This window comes from Lolium rigidum, chromosome 6 (assembly GCF_022539505.1).
Source record: "Lolium rigidum isolate FL_2022 chromosome 6, APGP_CSIRO_Lrig_0.1, whole genome shotgun sequence".
NCBI lineage: Eukaryota > Viridiplantae > Streptophyta > Magnoliopsida > Poales > Poaceae > Lolium > Lolium rigidum.
Window position 1 is genome coordinate 38,456,294 of NC_061513.1, and position 22,919 is coordinate 38,479,212.

At 47.5% G+C, this 22,919-nt stretch overlaps 3 protein-coding genes across 3 annotated transcripts; all 3 read left to right on the plus strand.

Moving 5' to 3' along the window:
• The first annotated feature begins 251 nt into the window (after nucleotides 1-251).
• On the plus strand, nucleotides 252-1,920 carry LOC124667672. Its single transcript, XM_047204934.1, has one exon. The coding sequence runs from the start codon at nucleotides 446-448 to the stop codon at nucleotides 1,613-1,615; it is 1,170 nt and encodes a 389-aa protein (XP_047060890.1). The 5' UTR covers nucleotides 252-445; the 3' UTR covers nucleotides 1,616-1,920.
• Nucleotides 1,921-5,106: 3,186 nt separating this feature from the next.
• On the plus strand, nucleotides 5,107-6,510 carry LOC124662489 (F-box protein At1g30790-like). Its single transcript, XM_047200321.1, has one exon. The coding sequence runs from the start codon at nucleotides 5,269-5,271 to the stop codon at nucleotides 6,508-6,510; it is 1,242 nt and encodes a 413-aa protein (XP_047056277.1). The 5' UTR covers nucleotides 5,107-5,268.
• Nucleotides 6,511-19,227: 12,717 nt separating this feature from the next.
• Nucleotides 19,228-20,894, plus strand: LOC124667271 (F-box protein At3g49450-like). The gene is made up of 2 exons (XM_047204574.1): nucleotides 19,228-19,312; nucleotides 19,396-20,894. Exon 2 carries the CDS (start codon nucleotides 19,441-19,443, stop codon nucleotides 20,620-20,622), a length of 1,182 nt encoding a protein of 393 aa, XP_047060530.1. The 5' UTR covers nucleotides 19,228-19,312; nucleotides 19,396-19,440; the 3' UTR covers nucleotides 20,623-20,894.
• Nucleotides 20,895-22,919: the final 2,025 nt, after the last annotated feature.

The following is a 22,919-nucleotide window of genomic DNA, read 5'->3' on the forward strand; positions in this document are numbered from 1 at the left end:
TAAATCCAGGATTGTACTAGTTAGGATGTGCTGCTAGCTATGTTGGCACGCTACTTTTTGTTCAGGGAACAGCACTTATTTTTCTTTCACCGACACTGTTAGCTTACCGTGGAGTCGTAGGTCTGGACGTCTGGTTCTACATTTCCACTGCTATGTAACGCATTTTTAGTCTGACGGCCATTCCCGCGAAATACTGACCAGATACCTGCCTTCTCCCATCGTTCGTCTTCCACCTCCCACTTGTGCAGTGAGTCGCCTAAAAAAATCCCCACTTCCGCAATTCGCACAGGTGCGCACACGAACCCAAACCGTCGCTCTCGCCATTCCTCGCTTCCCAGCTCGCGCAATAAGCACTTGTTCTCTCCCCACACGCTCTACCCACGACGAATTTCTAATCCTCCCCGATCTGCAGATTCGGCGCCCTCGTCTCCACCAACAGACGGCGATGGCGCAGGACCCCATGGAGGGGAAATTGATGAGTGGCGACCTGATGTCCAAGCTCACCGACGACATCCTCGTGGATATCATCTCGCGCTTGCCCTACAAGTCCACCTGCTGCTGCAAGTGCGTCTCTACGCGCTGGCGCGATTTCTTCTCCCACCCCGACCACCGCAAGAAGCTGCCCCAGCCCCTCGCCGGCTTCTTCCACGATCGCTGCAACAACAACCAGTTCCCCAAGACAGCTCGATATTTCACCAAAATCTCTGGGGAAGGCGGCCCTCTGGTCGACCCATCACTATCATTCCTGCCCCAGTACGATAGCCTTGACATCTTGGACTGCTGTAATGGACTTCTCCTCTGCCGCTGTTGGAAGACAGCTGATCGCAAGACATTGGATTACGTGGTGTGCAACCCGGCCACGCAGAAATGGGTCGTCGTGTCTGCCACCGATTGGTCCAGCAAGGTAAAGGTCGCTCGCCTCGGATTCGACCCAACGGTCTCCTCTCACTTCCATGTGTTTGAGTTCATTGATGAGAAGGCCTGGGGTATAGATGAATCTGAGCTAACCCCTTGTGACGGACGCATTGAAACACTAGCGATATACTCGTCTGTTGTTGGAGTTTGGAAGCATCAAAGCCTGGACAGCTTTGCATTTGCAATACCCAAGGATTCAAAAGGCGTTTTTGTAAACGGGGTCCTGCATTCGGCTACCTCTTATAAGTTTATAGCAGCTGTTAACGTGGAAGGAAATGAATGGCGGTTCATTGATATCCGTGTGCCACCATACTATGATGATGCTCGCGACGATGCTATTTTTGTATCACAGGGACAGTTGTATCTCACAAATATTTATGCTGGTTCTGAACTATTAGTCTGGGCTCTTGAGGACTACAATGTTGAAAAATGGACTTTGAAGCACAATGTCAGCCTCCTGGAGCTGTTTCGAGCACCGTATTCGTCATTCGCAGATCATTTCAGTTTCATCTCATTCCACCCGGAACGCAACGTGATTTTCATAGTTTGTGGGCACGACAACACACTAATGTCGTATGACCTGGATCGCAGAAAGCTGTGTTTTATATGCCAACTTGGACGGGATTGTCAAATTCAGTGGGGCAAGACTCCTTATCTTCCATATGTTCCCTTGTTCTCGGAGGCATTGGCAGATGGGTAATAAATCTCTTACGTGCGTAGTGTAGCTTCGCATTTGTCCATCTTTCTAATGATATTATATTATTGGAGTTACGTCTTGAGTAGGAGCAAAAGTGAGTTGGGTAGATCTTTCTTAAGTTGTGATGGTTAAAAACGGTGCTTGAGTGCAGTCATGCCTGGACCTGGCTTCATCTGGTTAACTGTTCAGTCAACTTAGAAATTCTGCTTGCGTCCGTGTACTTGTATATATTCATGGCTGTTAGCAGTCCGCGCAGTCGTGTAACACCCTAGTACTTCAATCATGTATATTACGATTGTTTTGTTCGTTAAAATTTAACTTCTGAATTCTGTTGATGCATATTTTCTCAATTTTGTATATGTTGCAAGTTTTTTATTTGGATCTCCTTTTGCTTTGTCATGATACTGAATGTCAGGATCCTATTTTTGATCTCCAGTTAATAATGAAATGATTTGTGTGTAAGGTGTTTTTTCCTGGAGTTCCATAGCAGATGGTCAGGATACACTTTTTGGAGTTGGAATTGGATTTATGTCATTTCTTGCTAGCTATTTTTATTTAATTGGACAATTCATTTGTTGCAACACATATGTAGTGAATGATGGGTTTGGTTCCACCTGAATTATGAAACTTTTGATTGCACATGCTTTCTCTTTCTGTTTGTTTTACATATACTAGTTCTTTGTATGGTGCCTGCTCAATTTTCATGAATTTCATATTTTGACTGGCCTGTCTTTTGGGATCGGTATAATGATTGTAATAAGTTGATTTTAAGTTGTCCCTATAAAGATTTCCAACTTGTACCTGCTCTTTTATTGGAACAGTGCTGACTACTGACTAGGCAAGCAGGAAAGTAATGTTTGATCATTTCACCATTCAGCTGACTGCTGTTGATTTATTCTTGTGTCTGTTGGGTGACACCAATCAACAATTCTGTCATTGGATTATCCAATCATATTTCTTTAATCTGGTTTGAGCAAGCTGCGACAATTTATTTCTTAGCAATTTTCTACTCTGCATATGATGATCTTTGCATGGTGCCTGCCTTATTTCCAAGAATTTCCTTTTAAGACTGGTCTTTTGTGCTCGAGGGGTGGGTCACCTGGACCGCTGAAACAACTAAAATTGATATTTATGCAGTGAATAATACAAGGTAGAATTAACTACCAGGTGTCCCTAAGGAAAATATCGAAATTGTATTGCTTTTTTTTCGAAAGGACATTGTATTGCTTAACTGCTCTTTTTATCTGAATATTTCTGACCAACTAATAATACAAGGTAGAAGTTAACTCCCGGATAGGAATGTAATGTCTGATCATTTCACCATTCGACTGTTTGCCTTTTTTTTCCACTGTTGGTTTATTTTTTTAATCTACTGTTGGGTACTGTGTGTGCAGTGATGCAGACTGCTAGGCCATAACTTCATCTAAGGAAGATATTTTTATCCAATATCATGGGTGGTTATTCTTAATCTCTAGCCAGGAAGTCTAGATCCTCATGGAAAAGCTATATTGCATTGAAGCTAGAACTCAGTGGCTTGAAGCTAACTGGGCTTTTTCACCCAATGGAATGTGCCTGTCACCAGACATCAGTGAGTGTCTTATATACAAGATCCAGATATACTTTCTGCTGTCCCGGTCTTGTTGGATACACTCCTTGAGCTCACTACCGCCTTATCTTATGTTGTTGTATATTGATAGACACTACCCCTCCAATGTTGGGCACAGTTCCTGTTCTGCCTCACCTGGCTCTGGCTTTAGGGTGAGGAGCACAGGGACGTGGTTCAGCAATGCAGAGTTTCATCCGCACAATGGTAGGCCTTCATTAAAGTAAAACGACGTCAGCTGTTACAAGTGTCAATCTTCGTTGTGCCCTCTCAAAATTATACCAGTACGAAGATGATTCCCACAATTTTTGGACTAGTATCACTCTCACCGTGACAATGGACCGATGAGAGAATGGAGAATGGGAGAATGATCTGTGGGGTTGCGCTCGGACAAGTCAAATAGTCTACTTGCATTTTGTAGAAATCGAGTTGTTTTGTTTTAGGGGAGCGTTGATAATCCTTCGGAAGATAACTCCTCCCGAACCTTCGGCTTTAACAATCGACACCGTCCCTCTTGACTACCACCTGTGTGCACCTCTCCTCCTCACACAGAACGAGAACAAAATCCCCCACACTACCACACCGCTGCTTGAAGAAGCCAGGCAAACTGCACCGCCGTCCGAAGAAGTTCGGTGAGCGACCTTCCCGGCAACACCACTGACATCTGACTCCCAGTTGGCAGCACCAACACCACCTCCTTGCAGCACCGTCTCCCACCAATGGAAGCAGCAACGCCCACCTGTGGTAGCATCACTGAGACACAAAGAAAAAGTCCGGTGAGGGACCTCGCTAGCAACGCGTCGAATCCGATAATTGGAAGCACCACCTCCAACCGATGGAGGCACCATCACCCGCCTATGGCAGCACCACCGTCCTGGCTGGCCGCACCACCGACTTTGCAGCTCCGTGGCCAGCCTTTGCAGCTCTAGAAGCTAGCTTTTGCAGTAGTGGCGGTGGGGATTTGCAGCTCTAGCTTCCATCCTTTGTAGCTGCGGTGACGGGGGATTGCAGCTCCACCACACAACATATGCAACTCGACAGACAACCACTCGCAACACCTCCACACAACATATGCAGCTTCGCCACCACTGCCCGAGCTCGTAGTTCGCAGCTCTTCTACCTCCCCTTGCGGTAGCTACGATCGCCACTCGAAGCATCGTCGGCCTCTTGTAGTAGCACCGGTGGCCCGACCTTGTAGCACCGCCGTGGCGCCTCCTCCCTTGATCTAGCAACACCGACCGCCATGGAACCACCTCCCAAGGGAGAGAGAGAGAGATGTGGAGAGAAGGAGAGAAGTGTTGGCGGTGGAAGGGAAGGTGTCATTCATGTTGGCGGGAGGTGGAGGCGGCGTTAAATCGCGTGGAGGCGGAGACGTGGAGCGCTAGCCGCAGGACATGGCGTTTGTCGGGATCTTGTCGCAGAAAAATTAGGGAAAACTACGGAGAAAGAAGATAAGAGAGAGATAGTGTGTGTGTGGTGATGTGGGGCCCATGAAACGCGTGGCGAGCGGAGGATCGTGTGGTATGGGGCATCGTACGAATCCGCAGCGGAGGATCGTGTGGTATGGGGCATCGTACGAATCCGCACCGGGAGGTTGCGAAAGACACACCCTCCAGAGAAATTGGATCCTTTTCCTTTATTTACATAGCAATGTTACTTCTATATTTGCTTTTTTTAGGGCAACTTCTATATTTGCTTTTCAGCACAAGCAAAGACTGAGAGAGGACGTCAGTTGTGGGTTTTAACTCTTTTTTTAACAACATGGGTTTTAACTCACACGGCCCATTCCGACAAAAAGAAAAAAGATAATACTAGCACGACCGGCCCAGTCCTCTTCACTTCCGCCGCATCTCGCAGCTGCCTCCGCACACGCCAAACCCTGGCTCGCTTGCTGGCAGCCGCCGCTCCCGGCTTCGCCGTTCGCCCACCACGCTCCTGGTAGATCCTCTCTTCCATCACGCTCCCCTCACCTCCGGGATGGATCTCTAACCTCTCTGTCCCCTGATGTGCGCAGATTGGCCGCTCCTCGACGTTATCGTCTCCACGGACGGCGATGGCGCCGGGCTCCAAGAAGAAGAAGAAGGGCGTGAAGGGGAGCCCAGTGGACAAGCTCACGGACGACATCCTCGCCGACATAATCTCGCGCGTGCCCTACAAGTCCTCCCGCTGCTGCAAGTGCGTCTCCACGCGCTGGCGCGACCTCTTCTCCCACCCCGACCACCGCAAGAAGATGCCCCAGTCCATCGCCGGCTTCTTTTATGAAGACTGCAACGAGGACCGCTTTCCAGAGAAGGCTCGCTATTTCATCAACGTCACAGGGAAAGGTTACCGTCTTATTGATCCCTCACTATCATTCCTGCCAAAATGCGAGAGGCTTGACATCATGGACTGCTGCAACGGGCTCCTCCTCTGCCGCTGTTGGAAGGACACATATCCCGAGACAGTAGATTATGTGGTGTGCAATCCGGCCACCATGAAATGGGTGGTTGTGCCTGCCACAGAATGGTCCAGCAAGGTGGACGTCACTCGCCTCGGGTTCGACTCCGCTGTCTCCGCACATTTCCATGTGTTCGAGTTCATTCGTGAGGAGGTATGGGGTATTGATGAGTCTGAGCTAAGCAATTACGGTGGACGTATTGAAGCGGTGGCGACTTACTCGTCCAAAGCTGGAGTTTGGACACATAAAATGGTTAAGAAGTATAATGACTTTGCGATACCCGCTCATTCAAAAGGTGCTTTTTTAAATGGGATCATGCATTTGGCTGCATACGATGATATGGTAGTCACCTTTGATGTCAAAGGTAAACTTTTGCGGTTCATTGGGACTCCTTCGCCACCATACTGCTATGAGTGTCCTGTCAACGATGTCTTTCTATCACAGGGACAGCTACATTTTACATGCAGTACTGATTCTGAATCTTATGATATCATTTCCCAAGAAAGTTCTGAATCTGATAGTTCCAACTTATTAGTCTGGGTTCTTGAGGATTACAGTAGTGGAAAATGGACCTTGAAGCACACTGTTAGCCACTTGCAACTGTTCAGAGACATTTATCCAGGGTACCCTGATTACAATGTTATCTCATTCCACCCGGAGCGCAATATGATTTTCATAGTTTGTGGGTACAATAACACACTTATCTCATATGAGATGGATTGCAAGAAGCGATGCGCTCTACGTCAACTTGGACAGGATGGTCATGAATATTATTGTGATACAAAGAAGAATCCCTTCATTCCATATGTTCCCTTGTTCACGGAGTCATTGGTAGATGGTCCGAGGAAACCTATATGAACTTGTAACTGTTGCTCATGGTGCATGAGTGCACTAATGTACCTGACTCTACGGAGCTAGCTATTGGCTATTGCACTTTATTTAGTAACGGGTCTTATGTTTGTGTCCTTGTATATATAAGTATGTCATTCAGTTTCATCAGCCTAGTGATTAACCATGGATACTATGATCGCTTTGTTGTACCATCGTTGTCTTTGATATCTAGAGTCTGATTTCTGCTTATTTCTCTGTATGTCAATAATTGATTTGTTTTGCAACTTGCTATTTAATCTTCCCTATTTCTTTTTGACATTTGGAGAACTATAGTACTGGCATTATGTACGTGGGTCTCCATTTGCTGATGCTTCAATTCCATTATTCTCAACAATATTGCTTGGAAGCCTTGTTTTCCCCTCTCAATGATGAAGTGATGTGAATGCAAGGTATTTTCTCATGATAAGACATGCTATCATGGATATGCTGTTTTGATAGTTCAATCTTGATTTATTTATTTTTGTAGACAGAATTCTTTTGGAGTATCAGATGTTGACATTGTTGGGCTTGCACCTGAAGTAGAAGACCTTTTTTAGTGCTAAGTTAGTCCCAAATACCGTAAGATAGCTACCATAACTGTAGAGCCAACTGACACTATAAACTAAACAGCCAGTATTCGTTTTCTACATCTTGGGCACTGGATTGTCCTATTATAATCTGAAGAGACACACCAAAAACATTTCGTTTCAGGTTTTGAGTAAACTGTGGCAGTGAAATTTCTCATGATAATCTATCTTATAACATGTCTACCTTCTAATCTCAAGTTGCTTACCTGATTTAGTATTGGAGTAGTGCTGGCTAAACCTAGCCATGGGTGGGGAAATACTAGATCATTTCACCTTTTTAGCTGTTTGCTTTTGTCCACTGTTGATTATTCTTTTCTGCTGCTGCACACGATCAAATTCATTGCTGCCAGGAGATGCATTGCTGCCTTGGATGGTTGTTATACAATCCTTGGACACACAGGCTCGTAGCTAGGATGTGCCGCTAGCTATTTTGGTTCCAGTTTCCTTCGATGTGTTCTCTGTTTTGGCTCACAGGCCATTGAGCGGGGAGTAAGAAGTAGTATGCTTCAGAAACAGAGCCCGAACCTGCAGTTGTGTCTCGTTTAAAGATTAACGCGCCATTTGACAAGTGACAACTTCACCGTAAATAGGAGCATTATTAGTATTTGTTCTTATGCTATTTTACCTTATTTCTACACTCGCTGTGTTGCAAACATTACTGAGTACCGTACTTGGGTATAAGAGTATCTCCAGTCGCGTCCCCCAAAGCCCAATTTTGTCCGGCGCGCCCCGATACGGTGTCCGGCGCCCCGAGCTCGTCCCCGTCCCACAGGGGGACGCTCCGGGCATGCCGGACACAACGAAAAGCGCGGCGAAGCGACACGGGCCCGACGTGTCAGCGGCTCGGAAGGCTAAAACTCCGTCGATTACCATTGGTCAAGCGACGTTAATGGCGTCCCTGTTTTCCCAGGTGACGTAGAGACGCGTCTCGTCGTGCATGGCCGCGTGGCCGTCCGCGCCGGCGTTATTACGCGCAACCACCCGCTGCCGCCGCTGTTTTAAGACGCCTTCGTCCCAATTTCTCACCGCTCCCAAACCTTCTCGTCGCCGCCGCCTCCCCCCTCATAGATCTTCTCCTCGCCGTTCCAAAAATGTCGAGCTCGTCCTCCCGCAAGATCGCCGCGGCGAACGGCTTCGGCCGCGGCAGCCTAACCGTGCCGGAGGCGTGGGCGTTGTACCACGCCCAATATCCAGTCCCGCCGGACATGCGGCTGCCAAGCGGTGGCGGCTGGAAGATGGCCGTGAACGGCATTGACGTCCCGCCGCCGCCGAAGCCGGGCACGGAGCAATGGAAGGACGACATCAAGGCCCGGCGGGCTAAACTCACCGCCGAGGAGCGGTTGGATCCGACGTGGGCGGCCAATAACAACGACGACTGGTGGAAGACGTACTTCAAGGCGAAGTACGACGTCGAGATGTACAACACCCACGGGCTCGTCGGCGGGCCCAACAGCTGGAACAAGGACGGTCGCGCCCTGTTCTGGGGCGTTCCGGGGCGCACCCTCGAGAACGTCATCCGCAACGGCGCTCCAAGGTTGGAGATGCCATCGTCACCGCCACCGTCTCCTCGAGGAGGACCACCGCAATGGCAGCCGAGGAGGACGACGTACTCGTCCTCCTCGAACTCTTCTTCCTCAGGACCGGCCCGATCGACGCCGTCCTCGTCGTACCGCTCGGTGCCCTACAGCGTCCCCAAACGCGAGGTGAAGGAGGAGCCGGCGATGCCCGTCAACACGAGGCGTGGCGGCAGCGGCAGCCGGCGGCAGCAAGAGAGGCGCGGCGGTGCCCTCCTCATCCCGAAGCCGGAGGTGAAGGAGGAGCCGGAGGAAGCGGCGCGAGCGGCGCGGCGGCGGAGTACGAGCGGCAGCGGCGGCTCATCGCCGGCGGCGGCGACCCCGAGGACTGCCCAGGGCTGCGGGCGGCATGCTTGGCGTCCATGAACGACAAGGACGCCTGGAGGGGCGACCTCGACATGGCGATCGCCATGTCCATCCGCGACTTCGGCAAGCCACTCGTGGACCTCACCGACGACGGCGAGGCATGACCAAGCGGCTTGGTGAAGGACGAGCCCGTCGACGAGCCCGTCGACGAGCGCGTCAAGCAGGAGGTCGTCACCGACGACATGTACAACTTCCAGCAGTACTACGACGCCTCCGGCCGCCGCAAGTACTTCTAAATTAGATTTGGTTTAAATTTAGTCAAATTTCATTCGAATCTATGTAAGTTTGGACGAATCTAATCGAATCTCGCTAAGTTTAAAATTTCCGAAATTTTGTTTGGGGGACGCGACTGGGAAGCGACGTCCCCCAAATACGGCACGAACGAAACACGTCCTCAAACGCTCAATCCGACGCGACTGGAGATGATCTAATCATGTAAGTATAACACGAAAGATCAAACCAGTACGGCACTCGGTTTTGTGTTGTTCCAACGCCACTACGCCAGGTTATTTTATCGAGCAACTGCCTTTTTTTTTGGTTAAAATCACCAACTGACAAGCACTAGGTTTGCTGGTTTGGTTCTTCTTTCTACTTTTTTTTAGATATACAAGTTCTTGTTTCCACTGCTACATAAGGGCGACGCATTCTGGACGCTAAAACAGTCACGTTCGTTTGCGTTGGTCTAAATAGTCGAAATTGATCGCAGGTTTATTTGCATCAGGAGTGCCTCCAGCGGCACGATGCATTTTTTTCCCTTTGATAAAGTCATAATTTATATTAATAAAAAAATAAAAGACTTAAAAAAGCCAAAAAAGGCCTGCTAAAACCTAGCTATTGGTTATTGCTCATCGTCGGTGATGAGGTCGATGAACTCCGGCGTCGGCCATGGAAGCTGGTACGCCGGTGGTGAAGGAGGAATGACAGGCTGCGGCAACTACGGCCAGGCTGTCGGCGGCGCGGGAGGCTGTGGTGAAGGTGACCACGGATCCTAGGCCGTTGAAGGAGCAGCAGCCGTCGCGCGATCGTTGGAACGTGTCGGCGTGGCCGGAGGAGTCGCTGGCCTTGCCTACGAGAGCGCCGACTCGCGAAGCTGGATTGCGAGCCCGTCCCACATAGCGAGCTCGTTGAGCTCGCTATTGACCGGTGCCATGGCAATGACCTCGTCCTCGCTAATGTCCGGCGACTAGGCCTCCGGATCCCACGTCGGTCCGCCATCGTCGTGGTCGTTGTCTGCGCGTGATGGCGTGTATTTCACACGTTCGTTGGGCAACCCCAAGAGGAAGGTATGATGCGCACAGCAGCAAGTTTTCCCTCAGAAAGAAACCAAGGTTTATCGAACCAGGAGGAGCCAAGAAGCACGTTGAAGGTTGATGGCGGCGGGATGTAGTGCGGCGCAACACCGGAGATTCCGACGCCAACGTGGAACCTGCACAACACAACCAAAGTACTTTGCCCCAACGAAACGGTGAGGTTGTCAATCTCACCGGCTTGCTGTAACAAAGGATTAACCGTATTGTGTGGAAGATGATTGTTTGCAGAGAAAACGAGTAAAAACAAGTATTGCAGCAGATTTGTATTTCGAGTATTAAAGAATGGACCGGGGTCCACGGTTCACTAGAGGTGTCTCTCCCATAAGATAAAAGCATGTTGGGTGAACAAATTACAGTCGGGCAATTGACAAATAGAGAGGGCATAACAATGCACATACATGGCATGATAAGTATAGTGAGATTTAATTGGGTATTACGACAAAGTACATAGACCGCCACCCAACTGCATCTATGCCTAAAAAGTCCACCTTCAGGTTATCGTCCAGAACCCCTTCCAGTATTAAGTTGCAAAGCAACAGACAATTGCATTAAGTATGGTGCGTAATGTAATCAACAACTACATCCTCGGACATAGCGCCAATGTTTTATCCCTAGTGGCAACAGCACAGCACAACCTTAGAACTTTCTGTCACTGTCCCAGGTGTCAATGCAGGCATGAACCCACTATCGAGCATAAATACTCCCTCTTGGAGTTAAAAGCAAAAACTTGGCCAGAGCCTCTACTAGTAACGGAGAGCATGCAAGATCATAAACAACACATATGTAATAACTTGATAATTAACATAACATGGTATTCTCTATCCATCGGATCCCGACAAACACAACATAGAGTATTACGGATAGATGATCTTGATCATGTTAGGCAGCTCACAAGATCCAACAATGAAGCACAATGAGGAGAAGACAACCATCTAGCTACTGCTATGGACCCATAGTCCAGGGGTGAACTACTCACTCATCACTCCGGAGGCGACCATGGCGGTGTAGAGTCCTCCGGGAGATGAATCCCCTCTCCGGCGAGGGTGCCGGAGGAGATCTCCGAGAATCCCCCGAGATGGGATCGGCGGCGGCGGCGTCTCGATAAGGTTTTCCGTATCGTGGTTTTTCGCATCCGGGGTTTCGCGACGGAGGCTTTAAGTAGGCGGAAGGGCAGAGTCGGGGGGCTGACGAGGGGCCCACACCACAGGGCGGCGCGGGCCCCCCCTTGGCCGCGCCGCCACGTGGTTTGGCCACCTCGTGGCCCCACTTCGTATGCTCTTCGGTCTTCTGGAAGGTTCGTGGCGAAACAGGCCCCTGGGTCTTCGTTTCGTCCAATTCCGAGAATATTTCGTTACTAGGATTTACGAAACCAAAAACAGCGAGAAAACGAGAGCGGCACTTCGGCATCTTGTTAATAGGTTAGTTCCAGAAAATGCACGAATATGACATAAAGTGTGCATAAAACATGTAGGTATCATCAATAATATGGCATAGAACATAAGAAATTATCGATACGTCGGAGACGTATCAAGCATCCCCAAGCTTAGTTACGCTCGTCCTGAGCGGGTAAAACGATAACAAAGATAATTTCTGAAGTGACATGCCATCATAACCTTGATCATACTATTTGTAAACATATGTAGTGGATGCAGCGATAAAAAACAATGGTAATGACATGAGTAAACAAGTGAATCATAAAGCAAAGACTTTTCATGAATAGTACTTCAAGACAAGCATCAATAAGTCTTGCATAAGAGTTAACTCATAAAGCAATAAATCAAAGTAAAGGTATTGAAGCAACACGAAGGAAGATTAAGTTTCAGCGGTTGCTTTCAACTTGTAACATGTATATCTCATGGATAATTGTCAACATAGAGTAATATAACAAGTACAATATGCAAGTATGTAGGAATCAATGCACAGTTCACACAAGTGTTAGCTTCTTGAGGTGGAGAGAGATAGGTGAACTGACTCAACATAAAAGTAAAAGAATGGTCCTTCAAAGAGAAAAGCATCGATTGCTATATTTGTGCTAGAGCTTTTATTTTGAAAACATGAAACAATTTTTGTCAACGGTAGTAATAAAGCATATGAGTTATGTACATTATATCTTACAAGTTGCAAGTCTCATGCATAGTATACTAATAGTGCCCGCACCTTGTCCTAATTAGCTTGGACTACCGGATCTTTGCAATGCACATGTTTTAACCAAGTGTCACAATGGGGAACCTCCATGCCGCCTGTACAAAGGTCTAAGGAGAAAGCTCGCATTTTGGATTTCTCGCTTTTGATTATTCTCAACTAAGACATCCATACCGGGACAACATGGACAACAGATAATGGACTCCTCTTTAATGCATAAGCATGTGGCAACAATTATTATTCTCATATGAGATTGAGGATATGTGTCCAAAACTGAAACTTCCACCATGAATCATGGCTTCAGTTAGCGGCCCAATGCTCTTCTCTAACAATATGCATGCTCCAACCATTAAGGTGGTAGATCTCTCTTACTTCAGACAAGACGGACATGCATAGCAACTCACATGATATTCAACAAAGAATAGTTGATGGCGTCCCCGAAGCATGGTTATCGCACAACAAGCAACTTAATAAGAGATAAAGTGCATAAGTACATATTCAATACCACAATAGTTTTTTAAGCTATTTGTCCCATGAGCTATATATTGCAAAGGTGAATGATGGAATTTTAAAGGTAGCACTCAAGCAATTTACTTTGGAATGGCGGATAAATACCATGTAGTAGGTAGGTATGGTGGACACAAATGGCATAGTGGTTGGCTCAAGTATTTTGGATGCATGAGAAGTATTCCCTCTCGATACAAGGTTTAGGCTAGCAAGGTTATTTGAAACAAACACAAGGATGAACGGTACAGCAAAACTCACATAAAAGACATATTGTAAACATTATAAGACTCCATACCGTCTTCCTTGTTGTTCAAAACTCAATACTAGATGTTATCTAGACTCTAGAGAAACCAAATATGCAAACCAAATTAGCAAGCTCTAAGTGTTTCTTCATTAATGGGTGCAAAGTATATGATGCAAGAGCTTAAACATGAGCACAACAATTGCCAAGTATCAAATTATCCAAGACATTTTAGAGTTACTACATGTAGCATTTTCCAATTCCAACCATATAACAATTTAACGAAGAAGAAACTTCGCCATGAATACTATGAATAGAGCCTAAGGACATATTTGTCCATATGCTACAGCGGAGCGTGTCTCTCTCCCATAAAGTGAATGCTAGGATCCATTTTATTCAAACAAAACAAAAAAAAAACAAACTGATGCTCCAAGCAAAGTACATAAGATGTGACGGAATAAAAATATAGTTTCAGGGGAGGAACCTGATAATGTTGTCGATGAAGAAGGGGATGCCTTGGGCATCCCCAAGCTTAGACGCTTGAGTCTTCTTAGAATATGCAGGGGTGAACCACCGGGGCATCCCCAAGCTTAGAGCTTTCACTCTCCTTGATCATATTGCATCATACTCCTCTCTTGATCCTTGAAAACTTCCTCCACACCAAACTCGAAACAACTCATTAGAGGGTTAGTGCATAATAAAAATTCACATGTTCAGAGGTGACACAATCATTCTTAACACTTCTGGACATTGCATAAAGCTACTGGACATTAATGGATCAAAGAAATTCATCGAACATAGCAAAAGAGGCAATGCGAAATAAAAGGCAGAATCTGTCAAAACAGAACAGTCCGTAAAGATGGATTTTATTAGGCCACCAGACTTGCTCAAATGAAAATGCTCAAATTGAATGAAAGTTGAGTACATATCTGAGGATCATGCACGTAAATTGGCTTAATTTTCTGAGCTACCTACAGGGAGGTAGACCCAGATTCGTGACAGCAAAGAAATCTGGAACTGCGCAGTAATCCAAATCTAGTACTTACTTTACTATCAAAGACTTTACTTGGCACAACAAAACATAAAACTAAGATAAGGAGAGGTTGCTACAGTAGTAAACAACTTCCAAGACACAAATATAAAACAAAAATACTGTAGTAAAAACATGGGTTGTCTCCCATAAGCGCTTTTCTTTAACGCCTTTCAGCTAGGCGCAAAAAGTGTAACTCAAGTGTTATCGAGAGATGAAGCATTGACATTACCTTGGGCTTTACCCTTACCTTTCTTATCCTTACTCTTTGGCTTAGGGAATATATGACTACCCCCGGGTGTAGAGGTGAATTTTATGGTGCCTTCTCTCACGTCTATGACTGCTCCCAATAATTTCAGCAGGGATCTTCCGAGTGTGATTTGTCCTGTTCCTGCGCATTCAATGACAAGGTAATCAACGGATATTGTTATCCCAAGAATGGTTGTATGCACACCCGCAGCTATCCCTTTAGGAATTATAACAGAGTTATCAATAAGAGTTATTCCTTCTCCCACTTCAGTGAATTCCCAAAGTTTCAAAGATTTATGAATCCCCTTAGGCATTAGGAAAAATTCAGTCATAATATCACAATTAGCACGAAGAGTTTGATTACCTATGACAATTTTAATAGTAGGTTTCCACAATGAAGGTTCAGAGTTCACTAAAACTTGATCAAGACGGTTACGAATGTATCCATAATTTTCATTTAAGCGAGATGCACTTGTCTCAAGAGTATTTAATCTATTATGAATGCTAATAAGGGCTGAATCAAAATTATTAGATGAATCATGTGATGCAACCAACTTCTTTATGGCATTAAAAGCTTGATCCCCATTACAATGGAGGAAATCTCCTCCCACTAGAGCATCCAAGGTATATCTATAGCGAATCATAAGACCAAAATAAAAATTACTAAGGAGCAAACTTAGAGTCATTTGAGGTTCAGTTTTACGATAAGAAGTAAAAATTCTAGACCAAGCATCCTTAAAACTTTCCTCATCCCCTTGTTTAAAAGTAAAGACTAATTCCTCAGGTGAAGAAGTAGCAGGTACAGAGCTAGACATGATAACAAAAGTAAACTAAATGCAAGTAAACTAATTTTTTTGTGTGTTTTTGATATAGCAAACAAGACAGTAAATAAAGTAAAGCTAGCAACTAATTTTTTTGTGTTTTTGATATAATGCAGCAAACAAAGTAGTAAATAAAATAAAGCAAGACAAAAACAAAGTAAAGAGATTGAGAAGTGGAGACTCCCCTTGCAGCGTGTCTTGATCTCCCCGGCAACGGCGCCAGAAAAGAGCTTGATGGCGTGTATTTCACACGTTCGTTGGGCAACCCCAAGAGGAAGGTATGATGCGCACAGCAGCAAGTTTTCCTCGGAAAGAAACCAAGGTTTATCGAACCAGGAGGAGCCAAGAAGCACGTTGAAGGTTGATGGCAGCGGGATGTAGTGCGGCGCAACACCGGAGATTCCGGCGCCAACGTGGAACCCGCACAACACAACCAAAGTACTTTGCCCCAACGAAACGGTGAGGTTGTCAATCTCACCGGCTTGCTGTAACAAAGGATTAACCGTATTGTGTGGAAGATGATTGTTTGCGAGATAAAACAAGTAAAAACAAGTATTGCAGCAGATTTGTATTTCGAGTATTAAAGAATGGACCGGGGTCCACAGTTCACTAGAGGTGTCTCTCCCATAAGATAAAAGCATGTTGGGTGAACAAATTACAGTCGGGCAATTGACAAATAGAGAGGGCATAACAATGCACATACATGGCATGATAAGTACAGTGAGATTTAATTGGGCATTACGACAAAGTACATAGACCGCCATCCAAGCTGCATCTATGCCTAAAAGTCCACCTTCAGGTTATCGTCCGAACCCCTTCCGAGTATTAAGTTGCAAAGCAACAGACAATTGCATTAAGTATGGTGCGTAATGTAATCAACAACTACATCCTCGGACATAGCGCCAATGTTTTATCCCTAGTGGCAACGAGCACAACACAACCTTAGAACTTTACGTCCATCGTCCAGGTGTCAATGCAGGCATGAACCCACTATCGAGCATAAATATTCCCTCTTGGAGTTAAAAGCAAAAACTTGGCCAGAGCATCTACTAGTAACGGAGAGCATGCAAGATCATAAACAACACATATGTAATAACTTGATAATTAACATAACATGGTATTCTCTATCCATCGGATCCCGACAAACACAACATAGAGTATTACAGATAGATGATCTTGATCATGTTAGGCAGCTCACAAGATCCAACAATGAAGCACAATGAGGAGAAGACAACCATCTAGCTACTGCTATGGACCCATAGTCCAGGGGTGAACTACTCACTCATCACTCCAGAGGCGACCATGGCGGTGTAGAGTCCTCCGGGAGATGAATCCCCTCTCCGGCAGGGTGCCGGAGGAGATCTCCAGAATCCCCCGAGATGGGATCGGCGGCGGCGGCGTCTCAGTAAGGTTTTCCGTATCGTGGTTTTTCGCATCAGGGGTTTCGCGACGGAGGCTTTAAGTAGGCGGAAGGGCGAGTCGGGGGCCGACGAGGGGCCCACACCACGGGCGGCGCGGGCCCCCTTGGCCGCGTCGCCATGTGGTTTGGCCACCTCGTGGCCCCACTTCGTATGCTCTTCGGTCTTCTGGAAGGTTCGTGGCGAAATAGGCCCCTGGGTCTTCGTTTCGTCCAATTCCGAGAATATTTCGTTACTAGGATTTCTGAAACCAAAAACAGCAGAAAACAGGAACGGGCACTTCGGCATCTTGTTAATAGGTTAGTTCCAGAAAATGCACGAATATGACATAAAGTGTGCATAAAACATGTAGGTATCATCAATAATATGGCATAGAACATAAGAAATTATCGATACGTCGGAGACGTATCAGCGCGCTCCGCCTTCTCGTCCTCGCCCGTGTCCTCTTCCTCATCGTCGTTCTCCTCTTCTTCCGCAGCGATCTCGCGGTCGAAGTAGTCGAGGTCGCCGATGTATCCAGCTCGGCGGCGCGCGTCGAACTCCCACGCCCCGAAGAGATCCAATTGTAGGAGTTCAACGAGTACGCCAGACCTTCTCGGAGATCTGTCGGCAAGATCGCTTGGCGGCGGTGCACCTCGTCACGGCGCTCTCGGCCCTCGCGTGGCACGGGGGACCGACACGTGCCTGCAGTTGAGGTACCAGCCTCTTCCAGGCAGGTTTGCGTCTGGCCATGACACCGGCCGATTTTCTTCCGAGAGGCGGCGCGCGAACTCGATGCGGACGTACCGCCCGCCCCGCGACTTCTTGCCGGACGGCGAGCCGTTAGCCTCGTGGTCGTTCTTCGTCTTGCGGAACGCCAATATTTCTTCCCCATTGCGTCAGTCGGGTGGATAGGGTAGACTTTGGCAATGGTGTGGTCAGGAAATAGACGCAGGCAGCAAACCTTTAAGAAGCTCGGACGCCATCTCACCTTTAATGTCCTGCCACTGCGAAGCCGAGGCACGCCATTAACACGGCCCTGAAAAACTGCAGCACGCCGGCTGTAAGTTATGTCACGGAAGATGAATCATCTGTGCCGCCGCCAAACGGACCCATGCGAGAACCGTAGCGTATGTTGATACGTAAACTTGCCGCATTTTTAGGTCGTGTTTGCGTCGTTGCAGACAATCCGGTCAGTATGCGTCGTCCGGCTGGAGTCGCTGGAGATGCCTAAGAGCATCTCTAGCATAGACCAAAAAAGTGCAAACCGAAAAACGCGAGTTCAGTTCACCGAAAACGCAAGATCTGACGAAATTTGGTCCGGCGCAGAATAGAACCCGTAAAAATGAAACTGAAAACTGGAATTCGAATTGGCGCGGGTAAATTATCGCGATGATCATAGTTCCATAGATGAAATAGATACTACATAGTTCGGGGAATTCAAATTACTACTAGCGATGATCATTGTTTATCACCGGCAACCTAACCTAGGTAAAAGCTAGCAAAATGCGGCCTAGCTATGGCCCGCGCGGTGGTGCCGGTGCTGGCGAAGATCGTCGGACGGCGTCGGCCTTCACTCGTCGTCCTTGTCAAGCTCGACTATTTCGAGCTTCACCTTGCGGACGCGGGCCTCCCGGCGGGCCGCCTCGAACTCCCGCACCTGGCGGACGCCGTCGGCTTCTTCCCGGAAGAAACGGGCCCTCGCCTCCGCCTCACTGATGGCGCACGTCTACGCCATCACCGCCTCCTCCTCGTCGCGGCCGTGGACGTAGTCCCCGGCGGAGAAGGTTGGAGAGCGCGCGGGGACGAGCTCGTCGTCCTCGAAGCTCGCCGCCACGGGCAGCTGCGGTGCGCGGCTCGACTGCCCGGAGGGGGAGCTCTCGGCCTGGTTGCCGTAGCGGGCGAGCTTCCCCGGGGCGTCATCCCCCAGTTGGTCCACCGGCGCGCGCTCCGCTTGCGCGCGCCCTCGCTGCGCTTCCACTTCCGCCGCTCTGCCTCGCTGCGGAAGACGGGCGGACGCGGCGGCGAATCACCGCCGCCCAATCCCGCAGCTCGGCTGCCTGCACCTCCACGGGAGGCCATCGCGCGGCGGCGGCGGTCGAATTGGTGGCTACCTACTGGTGGATTGCTCGTCGGAGCGGGGAACTGACGACGGCGGAGGGAGAGGAGACGGCAGAGGGGAGTAGGGTTTGCGAACCGAACTCTCCTCCGCGATCCCTTTTAATAGGGGCCGTGCGGGGGATTTCTCGGCCCCCGAACTTTCGATTCGGGCCAGCCCTTGTATTCGGGCGCTGATCTACGCGCGTTTTGGCCCGATTCCGTAAATCCGCCAAAAGTTCGGTTCCGACGGGTTTACGGGCTCTCTTAGAGTTGCTCTAAGGCATTTTCACCCAGACGGCCCATCCTCCAAAAGACACAGACGGCCCTCCATCGGCTTCCACCTCCCACTCCTTCAACCCAGTTCGCACAGCTGCGCACCAAACCCTCGCTCGCCGGTGCAGATGGGAGCGCTCAGCACCGGCGCTCCGGCGGTACATCGCTTCGCAGCTCCCACAGCAAGCACTTGGTACATCCTCTCTCCAAACCCCCGGCGCTCCACTCACTGATAGCACGGATTTCTAACCTCTGCTCCTTCGCCCCGATCTGCAGATTCGGCACCCCTCGTCTGTACGGACGGCGACGGCGCAGGGCCCCATGGAGAGCGCGCTGATGAGCGACCCGATGTCCAAGATCACCGACGACATCCTCGTGGATATCATCTCGCGGGTGCCTTACAAGTCCACCTGCTGCTGCAAGTGCGTCTCCACGCGCTGGCGCGACCTCTTCTCCCACCCCGACCACCGCAAGAAGCTGCCCCAGCCCCTCGCCGGCTTCTTCTATGAAAGCTACAACAGGGACCGCTTCCCCAAGATAGCTCGCTATTTCACCAATGCTTCAGGGGAAGGTGACCCTCTCGTCGACCCCTCACTATCCTTCCTGCCTAGATACAGTAGCCTTGACATCTTGGACTGCTGCAATGGCCTCCTCCTCTGCCGCTGTTGGAAGTTTACTGACCCCAAGATGTTGGATTATGTGGTGTGCAATCCCGCCACCGAGAAATGGGTGGTTGTGCCAGCCACCGATTGGTCCAGCAATGTGGACGTGGCTCGCCTTGGGTTCGAACCCGCCGTCTCCTCACACTTTCATGTGTTCGAGTTCATTGATGAGGAGACATGGGGTATAGATGAGTCCGAGCAAAGCGATTGGGGTGGACGTATCGCAGCAGTGGCGACCTACTCGTCCAAAACTCGAGTTTGGACGCATCAAATTCAAACGGTTGAGATCAATCATTTTGCAATACCCACAAATTCGAAAGGCGTTTTTTTCAATTGTGTCATGCATTTGGCTGCATTTGATCGAATGGTAGTAACATTTGACGTTGAAGGAAATCTTTTGTATATCATTGGTGCTCCTCATTCGCCACCATACTATGATGATTCTCCTGTTAATGATGTCTTCGTATCACAAGGACAATTGCATTTTGCAAGTAATACTCGTTCTGAATCTGATCTGTCCAACCTATCAGTCTGGGTTCTTGAGGACTATAGTCTTGGAAAATGGACCTTGAAGCACACTGTCAGCCACTTGCAACTGTTTGGAACAGATTATTCAGCGCTTGATTACAATGTTATCTCATTCCACCCAGAATGCAATATGATTTTCATAGTTTATGGCCAGGAAAACACACTTGTGTCCTATGAGATAGATTGCATGAAGCGTCGTTTCCTACGTCAACTTGGACGAGATTGTCAACTTGAACATCTTTGTGTTGACGCGAAGACTCCTTTTATTCCATATGTTCCTTTGTACATGGAGTCATCAGCAGATGGGCCCTAAAAAGTCCTATTTGCGTAGCGCAACTTTGCAATTGTCTACCTTTACGATGAAACCTTTATGAACTTGTAACAGTTGCTCATGGTGCTTGAGTGCAGTAATGTACCTGACTCTATGGAGCTAGCTATTGGCTGTGGCACTTAATTAGTAACTGAACTTATGTTTGTGTCCTTGTATAAGTAGCCTATGCAGTTTCATCAGCCCAGTACTTGACCATGGATATATGATCACTTTGTTGTAATTTATTGTGATATGTTGAGTCTGGTTTCTGCTTATTTCTCTCGTGAACAATTTATTTGTGTTGCAACTTGTTGGTTAATGTTGGCCTTTGGGCATTTGGAGAACTATAGTCCTGCCACATATGTGGGTCTCCATTTGCTTTGTGATGCTTGAATTCCATTTTTTTTTGTGGAGAGCTATAGTTGTTGCTTTGAAAGTTTTGTTTTCCCCTCTCTATGGAGCTAGCTATTTGCTATTGCACATTATTTTGTAACTTATCTTATGTTTCTGTACTTGTATATATAAGTATCTCATTCTCACGCAGTTTTATCAGCCTAGTCATTAACCATGGATACTATGATTGCTTTGTTGTACTTACCATTGTCTTTGCTATCATGACTTTGGTTGCTGCTTACTTCTGTGTTTGTGAATAATTTATTTGTATTGCAACTTGTTGGTTAATCTTGGCCGTTGTTGGCATTTGGAGAACTATAATCCTGGCATGTATGTGGATCTCCATTTGCTTTGTGATGCTAACAATATGCCTTGGAAAATTTTGTTTTCCCCTCTCAATGATGAAGTGATGTGTATGCAAGGTGTTTTCTTGTGATCAATATGCTGTTAAGGATATATACAGTTTTGGTAGTTCAAACTGGATTTATTTCATTTTGTAGATAGGTTTGTATTGGAATATCAAATGTTGACATTGTTGGGCTTCCCCTGAAGTAGGGGACTTTTTTTATAGTGTAAGTTGGTTCTAAATACAGTTAGATAGCTCCATTATCTATTATAATCTGTTGTGGCACTTCCAAAATATTTAGCTTCAGTTTTTGGGTAAACACTAGCAGCGTCTACCGACTACCTTGTATTGTAAATCTCAAGTTGCTTACTGATTCATATTGGACTAGTGCTGGCTAAACCTAGGCATGCCTTATGAAATGCTTGATAATTTCCTTCTCTTTAGCTGTTCGCTTTCTTTCGATGTCAATTATTATTTTTTGCTGCTGCATACCTCGGTCAAGTCTGCTGAAGTAAACATCTGTATGTTCTACAGATGTTAACACTGTTGTGATGATGGTTTCCACCTGAAGTAGGTGACATTTGTAGTGTAACCTGGTTCTGGATACTGCAAGATAGCTATCACAACTGTAGAACAAGCTGGGATTATATTAATCTGTTAATCATCAACCAGAGTATTCTTTTGTTTCACCTTTATCACCTGATTATCCTAGTATTATAATCTGAAGTGACGCTCCAAAAACATTTGGCTTCAAGTTTTGAGTAGATTAATCATATATTGTGATCTCCCTCGAAATACTTCTACCCTGTGTATGGTAAATCCCAAGCCGCTTACCTGATTTCATATTGGGGTAGTTATTGCTAAACTAGCTATGCATCGAGAAAATGCTTGAACTTGTTAGCTGTTGCTTTCGTTGGCTGTCGACTATACACGTCTGCTGCTCCATACGATCAATGTGCGCAGTTGCCATTACTTTGCCTTGATGGAATAGCATAGCCTGCTCATTGCTGCCTTGGATAGTTGTTGTACTCTGTCCCATAAATGAGATTTGTTAAAATTTGGATATATCTACTCCGTGTGACGGTGGGAATACATTCCTTGAACTAACTTCTGCACTCTGCACTCCGATATATGATGTATACTTCATCTCCACTAAATAGGCCTTTGTGGAGTGCCGACGCCAAAATCGTGCCTAGCCACGGTCCCCAAATTAGTTTTTCAGCCGGCGCGGCCAAACTCTCCATCCAGCGCCCCAGGCTGAACCTAGTAGAAACGGAGGCTAGCGGGGGTGCTGCGTGTTGGCGGAAACGAAGCGAGAAGAAGGCGCAGAAAATGTCTCCTGGCTGTGGACCTAGCTCGTCGGTGGAGTCGTCTTCCTCCTCGCCTTCCGCGCCCGTCAAAGATTGCTCGCCTTCATCGGCGCCTGCTCGTCTTCAGTGTCGGCGTTAATGCTGCTCGTCATTAGCGCCTACTCGTCTTCAGCGTTGGCGTTAATGCTCGCCAACGCCTCCTCGATGCCATTTAAACCCCCCACACCACTTCCTCGACGCACATTCTAGCC

Excerpts from the sequence above, each read along its gene's own strand:
- LOC124667271 (XM_047204574.1), top strand. The coding sequence starts at position 19,441 with ATGGAGAGCGCGCTGATGAGCGACCCGATGTCCAAGATCACCGACGAC.
- LOC124667672 (XM_047204934.1), top strand. The coding sequence starts at position 446 with ATGGCGCAGGACCCCATGGAGGGGAAATTGATGAGTGGCGACCTGATG.
- LOC124662489 (XM_047200321.1), top strand. The coding sequence starts at position 5,269 with ATGGCGCCGGGCTCCAAGAAGAAGAAGAAGGGCGTGAAGGGGAGCCCA.